The sequence below is a fragment of the Periophthalmus magnuspinnatus genome, chromosome 2, assembly GCF_009829125.3.
Source record: "Periophthalmus magnuspinnatus isolate fPerMag1 chromosome 2, fPerMag1.2.pri, whole genome shotgun sequence".
NCBI classification, from domain to species: Eukaryota; Metazoa; Chordata; class Actinopteri; order Gobiiformes; family Gobiidae; genus Periophthalmus; species Periophthalmus magnuspinnatus.
The window spans coordinates 6,223,602-6,241,666 of NC_047127.1; the positions used below are offsets into that span (position 1 = coordinate 6,223,602).

An 18,065-nucleotide genomic window follows, 5' to 3' on the forward strand; every position below is an offset into this window, starting at 1 on the left:
CTGGGGGCAATAATCTTTTTTTACATGCAGTGAGGTAGTGACTGGTGAATATCTAGAAGTTTGGCACTGGTTCACATTTTAGTGTCATGAAGTGAGATACTAACCTGTGGGAGGGGAGGGAGCTCTCTGGGATGCATTTTCTCGGACAAACAAAGCTAAATCCAAATGACTACTACTAAAGATTACTGATTACTACAGACATCAGCAGGAGGTTTAATTTAGCCTCCCGTCTACTTTAATCAACTGTTGAAATTAAACATCTTAAACCACAATCATAAAACAGTTGTGATTTATTTCAGACCGTTAGCGGTGATGTTAGGTGGGTTAACCGTTGCCTCGTTGTTGGCCGGATGTTTATAACGGAAGTGACGTCATCCTCCAGGCATGAAAGTTTCCGGTCAGTGTTGTTAGCTCAAAGCTAAAGCTAAGCTTCGTGAAAATGTCTAAACAAGGTGAAGGACTGAGAGCTTTGGTGAACGAGCGGCTGAATGCGGCTGCTGAGGAGATCTTTGCGCTGTTTGAAAGAACGATAGCGGAGTATGAGGAGGAACTGTGCCGCTACAGAGAGGAGAGCCAGAGGAAACAGGAGGCCCTGGACTCGGATCTGAACCCGTGTGTCCTGCCGCTACGAGCGGGTCACCACACTCCCTGTCCTGTCCCCGGACTGAAGCATGAGACATGGGCGCCACAGATTAAAGAGGAGCCAGAGGAAAACAACGTCAAACAGGAGGAAGAGCTGTTTCTAGAGTAAGGATCAAACATTTAAACACATTTAATTGCAATAACAGTATGGTTTTGGGTGATATTTAAAAATGGGGCGTAATGTTGAACTTTCAAGTTCAATAACAAGAAACCATGATGTTGCCAAGTATGGCGCAGGCAGGGCTCGATCCTGGAGCCAGGTCTGAGATTCAATGTAAGTGCCTGGTGGCTGGATAATCTGTCCAAAGAAAGGGAATGGGGGTGTTTTCCAATTACAGGGATGAAGCTGGCCTCCCTGGTGAAGTCTATTCCAGGGTATTGGAGGGAGAATCCGACTGGTAGTTGAACCTTGGATTCAAGAGGAGCAGCGTGTTTTTCATCCTGGACCCCACGCCAGCTCTATACTACCCATTGGTTGCTTGAGGGTTCTTGGAAGTTGCCCAGCCCGTCCACATGTGTTTTGTGGATCTAGAGAAGGCCTTCCACCATGTCCCTCGAGGGTGTCCTTGTGGGTTCCAGAGCCCTTTGCTAAGGGCTGCCTGGTCCCTGTATGATTGGAGCAGGAGCTGTGTTGGCATTGCTGACAGTAAGTCAAACCTGTTCCCAGTACATGTTGGACTCTCCAGGGCTGCCCTTTGCCACTGGTTGTGTTCATTATTTTTATGGACAGAAATACCAGGTTCATTCAGGAGCTGGAAGGGGTCCAATTTGGGGACCACAGGATTTCATCTCTGCTGTTTGCAGATGATGTCCTGATGGCTCCATTGAACCAGGGCAGCCGACTGTGAAGCGGCTGGAATGACAGTCAGTTCCTCTAAATCTGAGTCCACGGTTCTCTACCAAAATAAGGTGGCTTGCCCTTTCTGGGTGGAGGTCTTGTTCACAAGTGAGGGAAGGATAGAGCGTGAAATTGACAGGCAGATCGGTACAGCTTCTGCAGTGATGCAGCCTCTGTATTGGACTGCTGTGGTGTAGAATGAGTTGAATCGAAAGGCAAAGCTCTTGCCTCCTACCCTGACCTATGATCATGTCCTTTTGGTAAGGACTGAAAGGACAAGACTGTGCTTACAAGTGGTCAAAATGAGTTTGAGGCTTGGAGTAGAGCCGCGGCTCCACCATGTTGAGAGGAGCCAGCTGAATTGGGTCAGTAGGGAGGTGTTCCCTGCATATCCGACCGGGCAGAAACCCCGAGGAAGACAGAGGACACACTGGAGGGCCTGTGTCTCTTGCCTTGCTGGGGAACGCCTTGGTATCCCTGGAGGTAGTCTGGGCATCCCTGCTCAGGCTTCTGCCTCTGCAACCTGACTTCAGATTAAGTGGAGAAAAATGGAAATGGATGTTTAATATTTCTTTAATATATTGACATTTTCTAACTGAGTGACTGGGATGCATTTTCAGGTGTGTTCCAGAGTGCAGTGGTGTCAACACAAACACAGAAGAGTTCTCACTGATAGAACACTTTGTATTCCAAGAGAAAACCCAGGGAGAAGACATCAGCAAAGAGTCACATTTACACTCAGAGACTGAGGAAGATACAGAGTACTCCTCAGACAATGGTGAAGACTGGAGAGCTCCATTCAGGTATTCAGCTGCACAGATGGACACAGAGCCTGATGAAGAGAGTTACAACCAGATCAGAGACAGAAGCACCACTGCACCAAACTCAAGTCTATCCCCCAAACACAAATCTGCAGCGGAGCCAAGTGGCACTGTGAACTATGGAACAGCTGAGGGAGCAGAGGAGAAGAAACACCAGTGCGCCGTTTGTAAAAAGAGCTTTAAGACAAAACAGAGTTTTCAAAGACACCTTAGAATTCACACAGGAGAAAGACCTTATAGCTGTTCAGTATGTAATAAAGTATTTACCCAATCATCTACTTACCACGCACATATGAGAATACACACAGGAGAGAAACCATTCAGCTGTTCATTTTGTAAAAAGACATTTTCCCGAAACACAAGTCTAGTTGCACACAGAAGAATTCACACAGGAGAGCGGCCTTACAGCTGTCCATTCTGTGAGCGAGCTTTCTTCACCAGTTCTGATCGAGATAAACATCAGAGAATACACACTGGGGAAAAACCTTACAGCTGTTCAACCTGCAACAAAACCTTTGCTTTAAAGGGTACTCTGCAAGGCCACATGAAAACCCATACAGAGGAGCGACATTACAGATGTTCTGTTTGTAAGCAAGATTTTGGAGATGAGTCAGAACTCAAGAAGCACATAATAAAACACTTAGATGAGAGACCTTTCAGCTGTTCAGTGTGTAAGAAAGTATTTACCCAATCATCTACTTACCGTTCACATATGAGAATACACACAGGAGAGAAACCATTCAGCTGTTCAATTTGTATGAAAACATTTGCCCGAAACACAAGTCTAGTTATACATAGAAGGACTCACACAGGAGAGCGGCCTTATGGCTGTCCATTCTGTGAGAAAGCATTTCTCACCAGCTCTGATCTAGATAGACATAAGAGAATACACACTGGGGAAAAACCTTACAGCTGTTCAACCTGCGACAAACCCTTTACTACAAAGGATGCTCTGAAAAGCCACATGAGAACTCACACTGGAGTGACCTTACAGCGGTTCAGTCTGTAGCAAAGACTGTAAACTAAGTGCTCGCCTTAGTGGACATATGAAAACAATAGCAAACAAACCTCAGCACAACAGAATGTGATTCAAACTTGAACTCTACACAAAATGAATTGCACTAATAATACATCCAATGGAAAAACAAATATGTCAATAGGAACACTACTTTACGTACTACTTTTATGAACTATTTTGAGTGTTTCAGGAATTTCATGATTTTTTTTTTGTGTGTGAAAATGCACACACACACACATTTCATTTACTGATATGGTCCAACATAAAACAATAATAATAGTAAATATTAACTATGATGATTAATTATGGTGAAAAGGTTCAGGTGCTATCTGACCTGCCCACTCCTAAGGAGCCTATGTACAGGTCCTGGAGAGAAACTGTTTTGTAAGTTTGTAAAGCAATAATTTATTCTTTGTTTAATTTACAGAAATCAATGCTACAAATGATATAATTTGTAATTGGAATAAAATAATCTAAGGGAATAAAAGACAAATTATGCTATGTTATGATGCTGATATTGTTCCTGACAATGAATAAAAGACAAATTATGCTATGTTATGATGCTGATATTGTTCCTGACAATGAGATTCCTCAAAGTGTGACTGAACTCAACCTTGAAACTTTCATTACACTAAATAAACTAAAATAAGACTGGCAGTTGTCTTCTTTATTCATATAGTGAATAAAATGAAGCAAGACAAAAACACCCGTCACTATTGGTATATTCAAACATAGTGGTTGATGGGTGTGGACTCGTTTATATCTGGTTTAAATCTCGTTTTTATCTCGCTCTGATCTCATTGCGCGCAGCCTCAACCGGATGTTTATTACGGAAGTGACGTCATCTTTCATACTAGGCACAAAAGTTTTCCGGTTGTGCTGAGCTCGAAGCTGAAGCTAAAAACTACTGCTGAAAATGTCTAAACAAGGCCAAAGACTGAGAGCTTTGGTGAACGAACGGCTGACTGCGGCTGCGGAGGAGATCTTTGCGCTGTTTGAAAGAACGATAGCGGAGTATGAGGAGGAACTGCGCCGATCTAAAGAGGAGAACCAGAGGAAACAGACTCTGGAGAGAGCGGGTCAACACATTTCCTCACCTGGTCCCGGACTGAAGCATGACACTCCGCAGATTAAAAAGGAGTGCATCAAACAGGAGGATGATCAGATGCCAATGTAAGGATCATACACATTTGAACACAGAGCTGCTCTAAGAGTGTGTGTGTGTGTGTGGGGGGGGGGGGGTCACATAGTTGCTGTAACAGAGTGTGTGTGTGTGTGTGTGTGTGTGGGGGGGGCTTAGTAATGTTGTTGTAATATATATACATTTTCCAGGTTGGTCCCAGAGACCAGTGGTGCCGACATGAGGAGAGAAGAGTCCTCACTGCTTCTAAAACCTACAGAGTACAGAGAGGAAACAGAAGAAGTGGAAACAGAAGAAGAGGACATCAGTGCAGCACCACATTTACACTCAGACACTGAGGGAGAAACTGAGCACTCCTCTGACACTGAAACTGATGAAGAGTGGAGAGCTTCATTCAGCCTTTCAGCTGCTCAGAAGGAAACAGAGGCTGATAAAGATCAGGTTAACCAGAACAGAGCCAGAAGCACCACTGCACCAAACTCAGGTCTATCCCCCAAACACAAGTCTTCACCAGAGACAAGCACCAATGTGAACTACGGAACAGCTGAGGGCGCAGAGGATAAGAAACACCAGTGCTATTTGTGTAAAAAGAGATTTAGAGAAAAACATCAGCTCAACAGACACCATCGAATTCACACAGGGGAGAAGCCATTTAGCTGTTCAATTTGTAACAAAACATTTTCCCAAAACACAAGTCTAGTTACACACAAAAGAATTCACACTGGAGAGCGGCCTTACAGCTGCCTGTTCTGTGATAAAGCATTTCTCTCCAGTTCTGACCGAGAGAAACATCAGAGAATACACACTGGGGAAAAACCTTACAGCTGTCCAACCTGTGACAAAAACTTTGCCCTTAAGGGTAATCTGAATGCCCACATGAAAACCCATGCAGAGGAGCGACCTTACAGCTGTTCTCTCTGTAAGAAAGAATATACATACGCGTCTGCGCTGAAGAGGCACCTAAAGAAACATGCAGCAGTTCAGTCTGTTAGACAGGGTTTAAACGAAACCCAAGGATGAAACAAAGATTTTTCACATATTTCTTTGCCTACTGAATAAAATTTTGTAATAAACTTTTAAAAACATGGCTGTCAGTTGTTTTCTTTATTTATGTAGTAATAAAGTAAAATAAAAGACAAAACCCCCATTGCTCCAGGTAAAGTCAAACATAACAGTGTTTTATGGCGGTGGGCGTATCCAGCAGGTGGGGACCCACTGCGGCTGCTCCTGTGCCCGAGTGGCAGCAGACAACAGCTGGGCACAGGACTCCTGAAGGTCCTCGTTGATGATCACATGATCAAAAAACTGAGAGAAATGTAACTCTAGCTTCCGCGCAGAGTCTTCCAGCTCTGTGAAGTCCTCCTCCTGTGGAAAAGGAGCAGAATGAATGTTCCACAGTATGGCATTAAAAGTATACATCAAAACAAGCAGGGGGCTCACAGTAAAAATGCAAAAATTTCTAAGATATTTTTGAGCAACACTTGTACTTGAATAAAAGCAAGGTGGATACATTTAATGCCATGCTGTGGAAGATCTCCATGGCAACAAGCAGGAGGCGGATTCCCCACCAGAAAAGTTGCATATTGCACCTGTAATGTTATCGTGGCATTTCTTTATAAAAAATAAATACCTGAATTTATTTTATCATTCACACAATTTGTTGTGATAATCCAATATGAAGAGAAAACACTGAGGGTTCATTCAGACTTCTGCAGACACCACATTGAAATTGAGACTAAACCCTGAACTAGACCAAACCAAATCTACATTAGAGCTTAAACTGATCCCACACCAGGGTCAAACTGTGAAGTGGGAAAGTAGCCTTAATATTGAATAGGTTTCTGTATAACTGCATACAGAGTAGTGTGTGCTTAGTACCTTGAACGGGCGTGTGGCGTAATAGTTGGTGAGGATCTGCGAGCTGTGTCTGGTCTGTCTTAGCTGCTCTGCAGACGGGGGTTTGATGTAGACCACATAGGCCCTCAGCTCGGGGGTCCGCACTGCTTGTAGAGCCTGAAGACCAGTGGGCAGTGAGAGGTCTGTGTCCCTTAATGATCTTTGTTACGTATTTAATAGAAGCCAATCTGTGAAAACTTACACTGGGCTCGATGTCAATGACGCAGATCTTACCACTGTTTAAAACCTCCGTCACCGACTCACTACTGGTGCCATAATAGTTCCCTTTAAACTCCCCGTACTCCAGAAACCTGTGGCGAAGAAATAATAGAAAAAGTCAATATTTATTAATTAAACACATGTTTCACTCCCTACTGGGGCTGTCAGAGGGTGGCAGACACTAAACTAAATAGAATTGTGTAGTAGGTTATTGTTACTCCCTCACTTGTTACTATGGATCATATTCTCAAAGACGTCCCGACTGACAAAGTGATACTCTCTGCCTGGCTCCTCATAATCTCGAGGCGGCCGACTGGTATCTGGGAAAGAAAAGACAGATTTAATAGTAATGTAAATCCCAAATAAATAAATAAATCAATAAGACTTACGAGGAATGGCTCCATGGAAAAGTTGTGGGTTCATGTCTATCAAGCGCCGCCGCAGTTCATTCACCCCCACACCAGACGTACCTGTGGAGACAAGTGTTTAACAGAGGCAGGTCAGATAAACACTGTAAAATAAATTGGCTAACTGGTGGGGTAGCTGGATGAATAAAGCAGGACGAAGGACCTAATCACTTGATCATTTCTATTTGTGACTAGACCCAAAAACTCACTGTATTACATTAAGAATTCTATATTGTATTTTAATTTAATATAATTTTTAGCTGCCCCTATTTTAGCTGTTGTGATATCATGTCAAACCCAGAAATACAGGTGTGAAGTGCTCATTACCCAACAGTGTCACCAGCCGCAGAGAGTCCTGAGGGTTGCGCTGGTACCGCACCACCTCTTCATAGGGACTGCAGAGGGCGCTGTAACAATAGCTGCTGAGACACTGAGCCTGACAGGACGGCTGCACGGAGCTGTGGAAACGCCGCCGACAGAGACGCAAACTCCGTCTGAAGCCAGCTGAGAAAGGACACGCCCACAATGGTCAGGTTTAAGAAAGCACAACAGGACACAACCATGCTGAGAGGACACAACCATGCTGACAGGACACAACCATGCTGACAGGACACGCCCACACTGACAGGACACACCCACACTGACAGGACAGGACACATCCACGCTGCGAGGACACGCCCACACTGACAGGACAGGACACATCCACACTGACAGGACACATCCACATCCACACTGACAGGACAAGCCCACATTGTCAGGACACGCCCACACAGACAGGACACATCCACACTGACAGGACAGGACACGCCCACACTGACAGGACAGGACACGCCCACACTGACAGGACAAGCCCACACTGTCAGGACACGCCCACACAGACAGGACACATCCACACAGACAGGACACATCCACACTGACAGGACAGGACACGCCCACACTGACAGGACAGGACACGCCCACACTGACAGGACAGGACACGCCCACACTGACAGGACAGGACACACCCACACTGACAGGACACATCCACATCCACACTGACAGGACAAGCCCACACTGTCAGGACACGCCCACACAGACAGGACACACCCACACAGACAGGACAAATCCACACTGACAGGACACGCCCACACTGACAGGACACGCCCACACAGACAGGACACGCCCACACTGACAGGACACACCCACACTGACAGGACACATCCACACTGACAGGACACACCCACACTGACAGGACAGCAAGCTTACTCCAGTGTTAATTATATTTTTGGGTTTGTGAGAAAAATGTTTGGAAAATTTACTTGAATTTACCTGAACCACAGCAGATTTCAAAATGGGCGGGACTGTTGAGTTCTATTACATTTACACAGACCCCAGCCCCAAAGCACACGCCCACAGGACACATCCACATTCACAAGACACGCCCCCACAGTCAGAACGGCCCACAGTGGTCAGTTAGCTGAGCACACAAATGGAACTGAAACTATATGATTATATTACTTACACAGGTACATCTGGTCTTTGCTGGTACTGAAGTCGTCCTCCTCTAAAAAGTAAGACATTTAATCACCCAAAGGGACATGGTACAGAACTACAAAATGCTATCTTACAAGTAAAAAAAAACAAAAAAAACCAAAAAAAAACATAAATTCATATTAATATTTGATGCTATATTGTCCAAGCTTTTCCCCATCTTACCCTGCCTCAGCTCTTCTGTATCCAGTCAGAAAGCATTAGAAAAAAAATACTTTAGCTGCTCCACTTAAACTACTTTGTAAATGTCGTGTAGGTGTGTACTGTGCATACCGGACTCAAACGTCTCCTCATCTGGAACAGAAACATGAGAACTTATAAAAATCACATCAAAATCACACACACTGGACTATCTCACTACACTACGAACACATACCTGCTTCCACACATTTGTCATCAATCGCCATCAGGTCCTCCTCTGCGGAACGACAGACACAATGTTAATGGGGCTCAGACTGAATCACAGCACAGGGTTTCAGAGTGATAAAAACATTAGGTCATAGCAATTGACACCAAATGATGACTTTTGAATGGGCAACGGTCCTTAAAAATGTCACAGATACCAGGAAGCTGAAACCCATGAATAGGTCTGTAGTGTTTAACTGGGATGAGGGCAGCTAAAAGTTTATAACATAAATTATTTGAGTCAATATTTGATGATTTTGCATTTGAATATTTTTTATATAAAATACATTTTTTGGGGTAACTTTTGGCTACTTACCCTCCTCAACAGTGCTCACTTTCGAATGCATGACAGATAAAACAACAAAAAAAACATTTAGTGTGTGGTCATATAAAGTTAATATATTAATTCAACTAGGAGGATCTGGTGCCTGTTTGTTACTTTCACCCAATCACAGGCTGCATTTGTCTCTAATCATTTATATACTGCACCACTGATGGATGTAGATATTTCCATACTGCCAAGGTTTCAAAAAGAACTGATTCTCATGCAACTAAACTAAAATATAAACTATTTTTAATAAATATATTACAATTTTATTTACGTTTTTAAGTTAAAATTTTAGATCAGATCTAGTTGAGATGGACTGAATAATGATACATAATTTATACACCAAAGTAAAATCTATGTATTTTAGCACAAAACCCATGGGTATCAGTATTGGAAAACTACTATCATAGTATTACTTGGTCAATACCAGTGATTTTTGTTTCAATCCAATACCATCGTTAAAGTGCACTCTCTACCCTCCCTCAAATTCTAATGTTTTTTGCTGCTGCGGTGGAGATGTAGCAGCTTCCTCAGCTTGTTTATCTACTTCCCCTAACCACCACCAGTCAAATTTATACTTAATACATACTTTATCTCTACTAAGTCTAAACATTCATGCACAACTGTTGATCACACTTAAGATATTATAAACACTTACATGTGTGGATGCAGGCGTGCGGCTGATAAGGCTGAGACCACCAGAACTCCCTCTGCTTCCTATGAGGTGACATTTCACTTAAATACTAGTATATAACAGAGTAGGGCTGCATGATATGACAAAAACATGTGATACTTGATAACTGTTTAGTGTTGCAACGATATTATTGTGATATTTTTTGTTCAGTCAAATGAAGGCATGCATTTTTTGTTTTAGTCAAACTGTTTCTAAATAAAAAAAGTTTAAGTGCATGTTTTTCTACTTATTATGTGGTAAATATTTATCATAGTTTTACATCAGGTAAGTGGCAATTTGTGGAAAAAACTTGAGAAGAAAAGTACAAAAATACAGGAAGTATCGCTGAGTTCTAAAATGGAATACATCAACTTCATGTCATCAACAGAGAAAATTCCAAGGAAGGCATTTTTCTGAGAGATTACACTGTCATTTAAGAAAATATAGGTGTTGTCTTCTATTTTTTGTCTGATCATAACGATTGTGCGATTTAGACACGTTGAGGGCCTTGCTGATGTTATGGTTGCTAGGTAACAGCAGCCCATGTCCAAACAGGAAGTAAAATGATAAATTTCACCAGAATTTAAAAAGTAGACAAAATTTTGTGAACATAACTATATTTAAGATTTTACAAAAAATGTACTATGTGTTTGTAAAAAGTACTCTAACCCGTCATAAACACTTTAACCGAGACTAAACCAAGACAAGATCAAGTAAAGAAAACCATGAATAGAATCTGCCTTTATGCGTAACTTACTTTCAGAATTGAGAACTTTGAGTTGTTGCAATTTATTTTCTTGTGTTATCGATTATTGTGTCAGCCAATAATACGATACCGATATTTTTGTGCAGCCCTATACCGTAGTGAACATGATTAGTGCTTTTTCCTGACCGTTTGAGCAGAGCCATGGAGGGCACCAGGCCGGCACAGGAGCTGGAGCAGGGAAGCCTCTTGGCCTGCCACCACAGCGCGTCCGTCTGGTCCACTATCTCCAAGACGTCCCCTTTTGTGAAGCTCACCCCAGCGTCGGGACACGGTATGGCAGGGTCCAGCTGGGGGTTGTAGTCCGCCATAGCCCTCACGTACATCTGTGGGGCAGGAGGGGAGAGGTGGGTTACAGAGTTTGGGTAAAGGGGAGTAGAGATGGAGAGGGTCTCACCATGGTTTGGCTGTGCACTGATCGCTCGGTGATGGGTACAACTTTGAACATGATGGTGCCTTGAGAGCAAGCCTGCTGAGGATTTACAGAGCAGTTTAATTGTGTTAGCAATGCGTTAGTCTAATTTAGCATTTTGGTTGTACTCAAAGTTCTGTATTAAATGACAATATGACTCAACATACAGTGTAAATATATGTGTATGTTGGGAAAAAATAGGTATCAAAATATGGTTCAAATATGGATATTGGCGAGTTTCCCAGTCTATGTGAGCCTACGTATTTGAACAGACTAATGAGTAAAAATGAAAGGAGTGGTGGAAAAAGTACTCAGTTTTATTACTTATGTAAAAGTACAGATACCGGAGCAAAAAATACTGAAGTAAATGTAAAAGTATCACATGAAAAAATCTAGTTAAGTAAACGTATTACCCGTTTAAAAATGTACTTGGAGAGTAAAAAGTAAAAGTATTTCGCTCTAATTTTGAGGTCTTATAAGGCTTCAAATGTACTGATTTGATAAAGAATTGTGCATAATTTAGTAATTACAATTGAATACATTTTTTCTAGCTGTTTTTATTGTTCATAATTTGAGCAAATAAAAATATACCATGTTAAAATTAAACAACTCAGCCTTTTCAGCAGGTCTCAGACAATAATAAAAAATACTTGTACTTTTGAGTCTTGTCCAAAAATGTAGTGAAATAAAACGTATCCACTTTAAAATTTACTTAAGTACAGTGCAGATACCAAAAATTTTGACTTAAGTACAGTACTTTACTAGTTTTACTTCGTTACCTTCCACCACTGTTGGTTATCAGCCATAGCAGCAACACAAATATTGGATATCGGCATCGACTGTGCATGCCCTTATTTGTATTTGTATGTGTATTTATTCAGTGTGTTTATGTTGCACTTTTTCACCGTATCAAGTTCCTAGTTTGTGAACTGTGTTCACAGACTATGGCAATAAAAGTCTTCTGATTCTGATTCTGATTCTCAAGAAAAAACCCATACAACAAATCCATATTGTTCCATCCTTAAAAAAATATTGCTAAATGTGTAATTAGTCATACCACCACTTGGATGACTTGCTCTGGCTCCATCCCATCGACCACAAAGCCATTGACCTCCATGATCCTGTCCCCTGCATGTAACAGACCTGCACCACACAACAGCAGAGTAGGGCACAGTGTATGGGGCGTTCATCATACTACAGTACTCACCACTGCGATCAGCCAGGCCTCCGTGAATCACTCGGGCAACGAAAATCTCCCCGGTCAGTTCATTCCTCTTTATCGTTGCACCCTAAAACAAGAAAATCAGAACGGTCATTATGTCTGAATCATGAAGTACAGATAGGGCGAGCAAACAGAAAGAGGCATTTTAAGCGCAATAATGTGAACAATCAGACCGGAGACAAAAGGAAAAGCGGAAACTCCAAGAGCCTGTACCCGAGTTTGAACCATGAATCAAGAACATGTTTGAGTTTCAACTGTAACTCCGCTTATTTAGTCCTTTCTGCACAATGACACAGAAAAAACTCTTCTGGATATAGTCTCGCATAGTCATTTCTTTTTGGTTCTCATCAATCTGTACCCCTCTTTATGAAGTATAGTACAGTATCTCACTCCTAAAATACATCATGACAGAGAATCAACTGTCTGGGATAATATAAGATTTGATTTCCCATGATTCTTAGCAAACAATGTACTAGTGATGGGACTTTCGACTACTTTACGGGATCTGAATCTTTTCGACTTGTCACTTCAAAGAGCTGTTCAAAAGACTGGCTCTTTTACTATTTATTTATATGACAGAAGCCAATGTGAGAACTCATTTAACTACAAACGAATCACAGAGAGAATCAACCAAGCCTCAGATGTGTTTAAAATGGTTCAAACTGAGAATGGGAGTGCATTTTTATTCTTTCATATTATGCAGAGCTAAATAAAACAATAATAATAAATTATCATTTTAAAACCAACTCTTAATATGATGCCAAACATGTTTTTGTGCACAAATTTCTCACTCGCCCGCTCTGCTTCTGCGGTGGTTCACTGTTAATCAGGATAAAACTGCATACAAATTAGACAGAAAAAGATTCGTCTCTTTTCAAAAATGAGATCTGGACCCAACCGTTCACATAAAAGGAACCGTTCAAAAGAGCAGATGCGTTCACCAACATCACATCATCTATTCTCTACCCACTTTATACACTATTCTCACTCCTAAAAAACACCATGACAGAGAATCAACTGTCTGAGATGGTGCAATGTAAAATAAATAGGTCATGTTTTCCGGTCTTATTTTATCACATTTACTATACGTTGCATAATATCAATGGCATTTATCTTAGCTACAAGAAAAAGTAGACTAACTCAGTCCAGATGAGGGTCCCGTTTCTGTGCTATCCAGAGCAGCAGCCTCTGAGCAACTGGCCTCCACGATCTGAAGGCAATTACAATGAAGGCTATTTGATCCACTGGTCAGTTCTTGAGTGGCCAGTATCCCTTGTAGACTGTCCACCTTCTGAGTGAGGAGGACGAGGACCTGGGAGCTGTCCTTTACGGTCTGGCTCATGTGTTCAGTGGCAGCGGTCATCCTGTCCACCAAAAGTTTCAAATTCTGAGCGCTATCCTCCATCTCAGAGACCACCCGCTGCACACTAGCCCTCAGCTCATTCAAACTCTCCCCCAGGGTCTCAGCTGGACCCTTGCAGCGGGGGTAAGTGGGGCTGGAAGGGGCTGTGTGGCGCTGGGGGCTCCGGAGGTAGAAAAGTGGACCAGGGCAGTAGAGGGTGCCAGGACGGGGTTCAGACAGGTTCCAGTGGTGAGTACTTCTGGATGTGTGGTTCATATCCGTGTCTGGCCGCTCGCCATTATCGTCTCCAAGAAGAAACACATTTACGTTAATTTAAAAACATGTGACTAATCAGAAGAAGATGAAGAATGACATTTCAGTTGATGAGATTACTATTTGGATGGTGATTTTGGAGAGGATGACAATGTTGATGATGACGTTGATGAAGATTCAGATGTAATAGTTTCTTAATGCAGATGAAGGAGACATGAACTCCACCTGGGTTTGTCTTACCGCTCAGAAAGGGTCCACAGTGTTCTGGAGCAGGGTGTTTTTCTCTGTATAGACCCTGTGTGGGACTGTGGGAGAGCGACTCGCTACAGGAAATCTGCTGGATGCAAAACTGACACACACCACATGTACGAACAGCGTTTAGTCAAAAGGAAGATTCACACCAAGTGACAAGAGATCAAATTTAGTACTGCAATTATGGCTATGAATCCTAGATGACTGCCAGAGGTCCCTCAGAATCACTGTCCCTCAGAACCATGAGAAGATTCTGCAGGAATGGAGCCTCAAGTGTGACAATGGTATTGATACCCAAAATGCATAAAGGAAGTCATTCAGTGCCTTTAATACTGCCCTCTGGTGGTCAGTAGGAATAAAAGTAAACTGGAGTAACCGGCTCATATCAGTGAAACTGGACCAGGTGGGACAATGGACACTCACCAGGGGCTGTTTGTTCTTGACCAGACACACTATCCGGGAGGCCTCCTCGTCATCAGGCAGCTCCTCCGGCAAAGCAGGCAGCACAGGCTCATAATCCTTCTGCGCTACTGAGTCATGAGCTGAGAGGACAGCCTGGGACATAGAGACAATAGCCACATTTACATGACCCACTAAGTTTATTTACAAGTGACATGTCAGTTAATCAGTGGAGTTTTTGGAAAATAAAGTACAACAAATTCAATCTACAACATTTTCTCTTTCATTTTTTGCCTTTTTTGCATAATTTTCCTTGTCAAAACCTGCACAGGTGTAAACAATCAGAAAAAAATCAGATTACTCACACCAGATGGAACTGTTTACATGACAACTCCAGAAATCAGATCATGCTCATTTTTGGTGCAAATGTAAACACAGTCACATCAAACAGAGGACAATAGGGGGCGCACCTGTAAATGTGGTTGCCTCATAAGTCGATACAGTTCTTTAGCATCTTCTGAACAATCCTGCAGCGCTCGGATCTCTATCAACACCTGGGTATGGAGGGAAACATTCTTGAGGTCAAACATAAGTGGACAGCATTTGAAGACAGTGAAACGCACAAATTTGGCACCTGAAGGGACAATCCAGAGGCAGAGTCCAGAGCAGGAGCTGGGGACGTTTTGGTGTACCTCTGCAGACATTCATATACCTGGAAGAAAGATAACAGGATCAACGTGGTTCTGTGGATATAATTTTGAATTGTAGGTTTTCTGGTTTGGAAGTTCAATCTGAGTGCAAAAAATGACTTTCCTTTGTATTTTTTTTTTCATATCAAGCAAAGCAATAACATCTCCATGGTGACAAGCAAGTGGTAGACCGTCCAGCAGAGAAATTACACTGTACAACTTGAATTAAATGCCTGTGTGTCAAAGTGTATCAAACCTTGAGCAGGGACTGTAGCCAGGGAGCGTTGAGCAGACTGTGGATCATATGAGCCCCATCTATGTCCTGGTGCAGAGAGCGCCTCACCTCCTCCAGCACATCAGTGAGGACCTGCTTTAGGCCTGAAACAGCGCACACCAGGAGTTAGACCGCACCAGTGCATTCATGTTGGGTTTCCTTGCTTTGTAGGGACATTACATTGACATTACATTAATTTGGAGACTGATTCGAACCTTAACCATAGTCACTACTAATGTAAACCCTAACATTAACCTATTTTAACCCATATCTGAACTTTAAATCATATTGTTGATCTAATAATAAAGGATTTACATAATGGGGGACCTCATTCTTGTCCTCATAAGGCAGGCAGCTCCCCATGATGTGAGTGTATGCATATTTTCGTCACCACAATGTGATAAATATCCACCCAGGACTGTGTGTGTGTGTGTGTATGAGTGCACGTAGCGGACTCACCCTGCTCCCCCAGCTCACAATGAGGGGACAGCACCTGCGCCTCCACGGCCTGGCGCATGGTCGCCCCGGCAACTGCTTCTCTCTTCACAACCTGCACAAGACAAAGAATAGGATGTTTATATTAATATTTGCTTTGTATTTTGTCTGTGCATGTTTTGTTGTTTTCCTAGATTTTTTGGGCCACACTTTATTTCACAGAACAGTAATACACTGAAACGCTATTGTAACTGGAATAATGCATTTTCCAGTTGTTGTTACCAAGACAACACTCACTATGTTTCCTGGTAACTGACAGTTTTCATATCAGGTTAGATTATATAAAAACCTGTCTCGTTTTCATTAATAATTACAATACCTACAATTAGAGATCGACCGATATAGTCCCTCCAGCCTGTATTGTGTCTTTTCCGGGACCATGTGTCTCAGCTGGCCTGGGAATGCCTTGGGGTACCACCGGAGAAGCTGGAGGAAGTGTCTGTGGTGAGGAAAGTCTGGGAGTCCCTGCTTAGACTGTTGCCCCCCATGACCCAGCACCAGATAAGCAGAAGAAAGTGGAAATGGAATATTACCATGATATCTTTTTATTATTGGAGAGGGTAAACCATAATTCCATATCATATCCTGTAATCCTACAAACACTTCAAATGCATCACATGATCATGGCTGCTGGTAATACTAATAGTATCAATATTGCATTACATCATTGTATTTGGATCAGGAATGACAATCATCTGAGCTGTCATGGCGACTGACAGCTGAGTGACTGCTGAAGTGGTGGAGGTGGGCTTTGAAGAGGAGGTCAAGGGGTCAATGGCTTTCCTTAAGAGCAGCAGGACTACCCAGGCAGGAGGGTATTACGGTCACACAGGAGAGAGCACTGACAGAGTTAATACACTGTTTACATGTCGTTCCTACTACAATAACAATATAAAGCTTGAATTATACATTACATATACTGGATTGTTTCAGACTTTTGCTTCATGTAAAAAAAATATTATTAATTGTCAGTGCATTTGTGGCTGTCGTTTATCCTTTAGTCAACCATAACAAACAATGTACTGATAAGACAGAAACTAATAGCTATTAAAAACATAATTTTTTTGGGCTAAAATGAGTTGATCTGTTACTCAGACTTGTTACAACTAGGTAATTAAGACACTTAAAGTTGAAATCTTAACGAAACCAGTTTTATGTTTGCATTTGATTAGGGTTAACTTTTCCTGGGCTTAATGATTTAGACTTGGTTCAGTACTGGTTGAGACAATTTATTCTTGTTAAACACTGGTTTAGTCCTGGTTCGCTCCTGGTTCCGCTCCCAGTTCAGTCCCAGTTCAGTCCCGGCTCAAGTCTCGGTCTAGTTTTGCCTTTGCATTCACAGAAACAAAAACATCTTGTATGCAGTTGTTGTGTCTTACCTCCACCTTGCTCCCGGGTCCCCCTCTGAGTTGTGAGCAGCAGAGAGTCGTCCACAGATGACCGCTCTGCTGGTCTGTAATCTGCCCGATCCTCCTAATCCCCCGAGGCCAGTGTGACCGGAAGCGAGTCGCACCACGGGCACTGAGCACCGGCTGCTGCCCACTTCACAAATCTTCTTAACTCTTTCAGCAGCACAGCGGAACCAGTATGGACAGGTCTCTACTATGTCCACAATCTGACCCGCCAATGGTACTCGAACAGCCGGACATGGACCTTTCTCCAGATCTTGAGTTAGAGTCTTGGTCAGGAGTACCTAGTTGGAGGGTTAGCCTAATGTGCAAGTCTTTTGTGGGTTGATGGCGAAAGTGGAGCAACTAGAGGAAGCCCAGCTAGTGCACAAGGAAAGAATGCAACCTAACAGTTACCAAAAACCTTGTTGGTGTGAGGTACTCCTGTATCATAGTCTGGAAATGAACTACAATGTAAAGTTGGATCATTTAAAAAAAAAATTGTAACTATTTAAAGTTGCACTGTGTAACTTTTCTCCAGGACAGTCTGCCACTTGTTTGTCTATTACTAGGGATACACAATATAAAAAAAGATGCAATATTCGATAACTTTGTTTGGCATTTCGATAAGAACAGTA

At 42.5% G+C, this 18,065-nt stretch overlaps 3 protein-coding genes across 4 annotated transcripts; 2 read left to right on the forward strand and 1 right to left on the reverse strand.

The window, feature by feature from the left end:
- The first annotated feature begins 354 nt into the window (after positions 1–354).
- LOC117383766 (zinc finger protein 883-like) lies at positions 355–3,970 on the forward strand. The gene is made up of 2 exons (XM_033980988.2): positions 355–747; positions 2,101–3,970. The coding sequence occupies exons 1-2, from the start codon at positions 440–442 to the stop codon at positions 3,308–3,310; spliced, it is 1,518 nt and encodes a 505-aa protein (XP_033836879.2). The 5' UTR covers positions 355–439; the 3' UTR covers positions 3,311–3,970.
- Positions 3,971–4,165: 195 nt separating this feature from the next.
- LOC117384614 (zinc finger protein 22-like) lies at positions 4,166–5,514 on the forward strand. Its single transcript, XM_033981813.2, has 2 exons — positions 4,166–4,492; positions 4,652–5,514. The coding sequence occupies exons 1-2, from the start codon at positions 4,236–4,238 to the stop codon at positions 5,478–5,480; spliced, it is 1,086 nt and encodes a 361-aa protein (XP_033837704.1). The 5' UTR covers positions 4,166–4,235; the 3' UTR covers positions 5,481–5,514.
- Positions 5,515–5,628: 114 nt separating this feature from the next.
- Positions 5,629–17,581, reverse strand: mpp4b (MAGUK p55 scaffold protein 4b). 2 transcript variants are annotated; one of them, XM_033981815.2, is made up of 22 exons: positions 17,419–17,581; positions 16,004–16,094; positions 15,527–15,648; positions 15,216–15,293; positions 15,052–15,135; positions 14,606–14,737; positions 12,301–12,382; positions 12,151–12,236; positions 11,079–11,153; positions 10,811–11,007; positions 9,904–9,962; positions 9,234–9,251; positions 8,889–8,930; positions 8,786–8,806; positions 8,678–8,692; positions 8,484–8,525; positions 7,310–7,486; positions 6,965–7,045; positions 6,802–6,895; positions 6,559–6,667; positions 6,339–6,473; positions 5,629–5,825 (listed from the first exon to the last, which is right to left on the reverse strand). In XM_033981815.2, exons 2-22 carry the CDS (start codon positions 16,059–16,061, stop codon positions 5,640–5,642), a joined length of 1,893 nt encoding a protein of 630 aa, XP_033837706.1. In that variant the 5' UTR covers positions 16,062–16,094; positions 17,419–17,581; the 3' UTR covers positions 5,629–5,639. The 2 variants fall into 2 exon arrangements, with proteins under 2 accessions (XP_033837706.1, XP_055082993.1); XM_055227018.1 differs by having other exon boundaries at positions 11,079–11,150; positions 17,419–17,430.
- Between the last annotated feature and the right edge of the window lie 484 nt (positions 17,582–18,065).

Coding starts and splice junctions, on each gene's coding strand:
- LOC117383766 (XM_033980988.2), top strand. CDS start 440: ATGTCTAAACAAGGTGAAGGACTGAGAGCTTTGGTGAACGAGCGGCTG. Junction 748..2,100: donor GAGGAAGAGCTGTTTCTAGA/GTAAGGATCAAA, acceptor ATGCATTTTCAG/GTGTGTTCCAGAGTGCAGTG.
- LOC117384614 (XM_033981813.2), top strand. CDS start 4,236: ATGTCTAAACAAGGCCAAAGACTGAGAGCTTTGGTGAACGAACGGCTG. Junction 4,493..4,651: donor GAGGATGATCAGATGCCAAT/GTAAGGATCATA, acceptor TACATTTTCCAG/GTTGGTCCCAGAGACCAGTG.
- mpp4b (XM_033981815.2), bottom strand. CDS start 16,061: ATGCGCCAGGCCGTGGAGGCGCAGGTGCTGTCCCCTCATTGTGAGCTG. Junction 15,649..16,003: donor TTGTGAGCTGGGGGAGCAGG/GTGAGTCCGCTA, acceptor GCGCTGTTTCAG/GCCTAAAGCAGGTCCTCACT. Junction 7,046..7,309: donor GCGGCTGGTGACACTGTTGG/GTAATGAGCACT, acceptor TTGTCTCCACAG/GTACGTCTGGTGTGGGGGTG.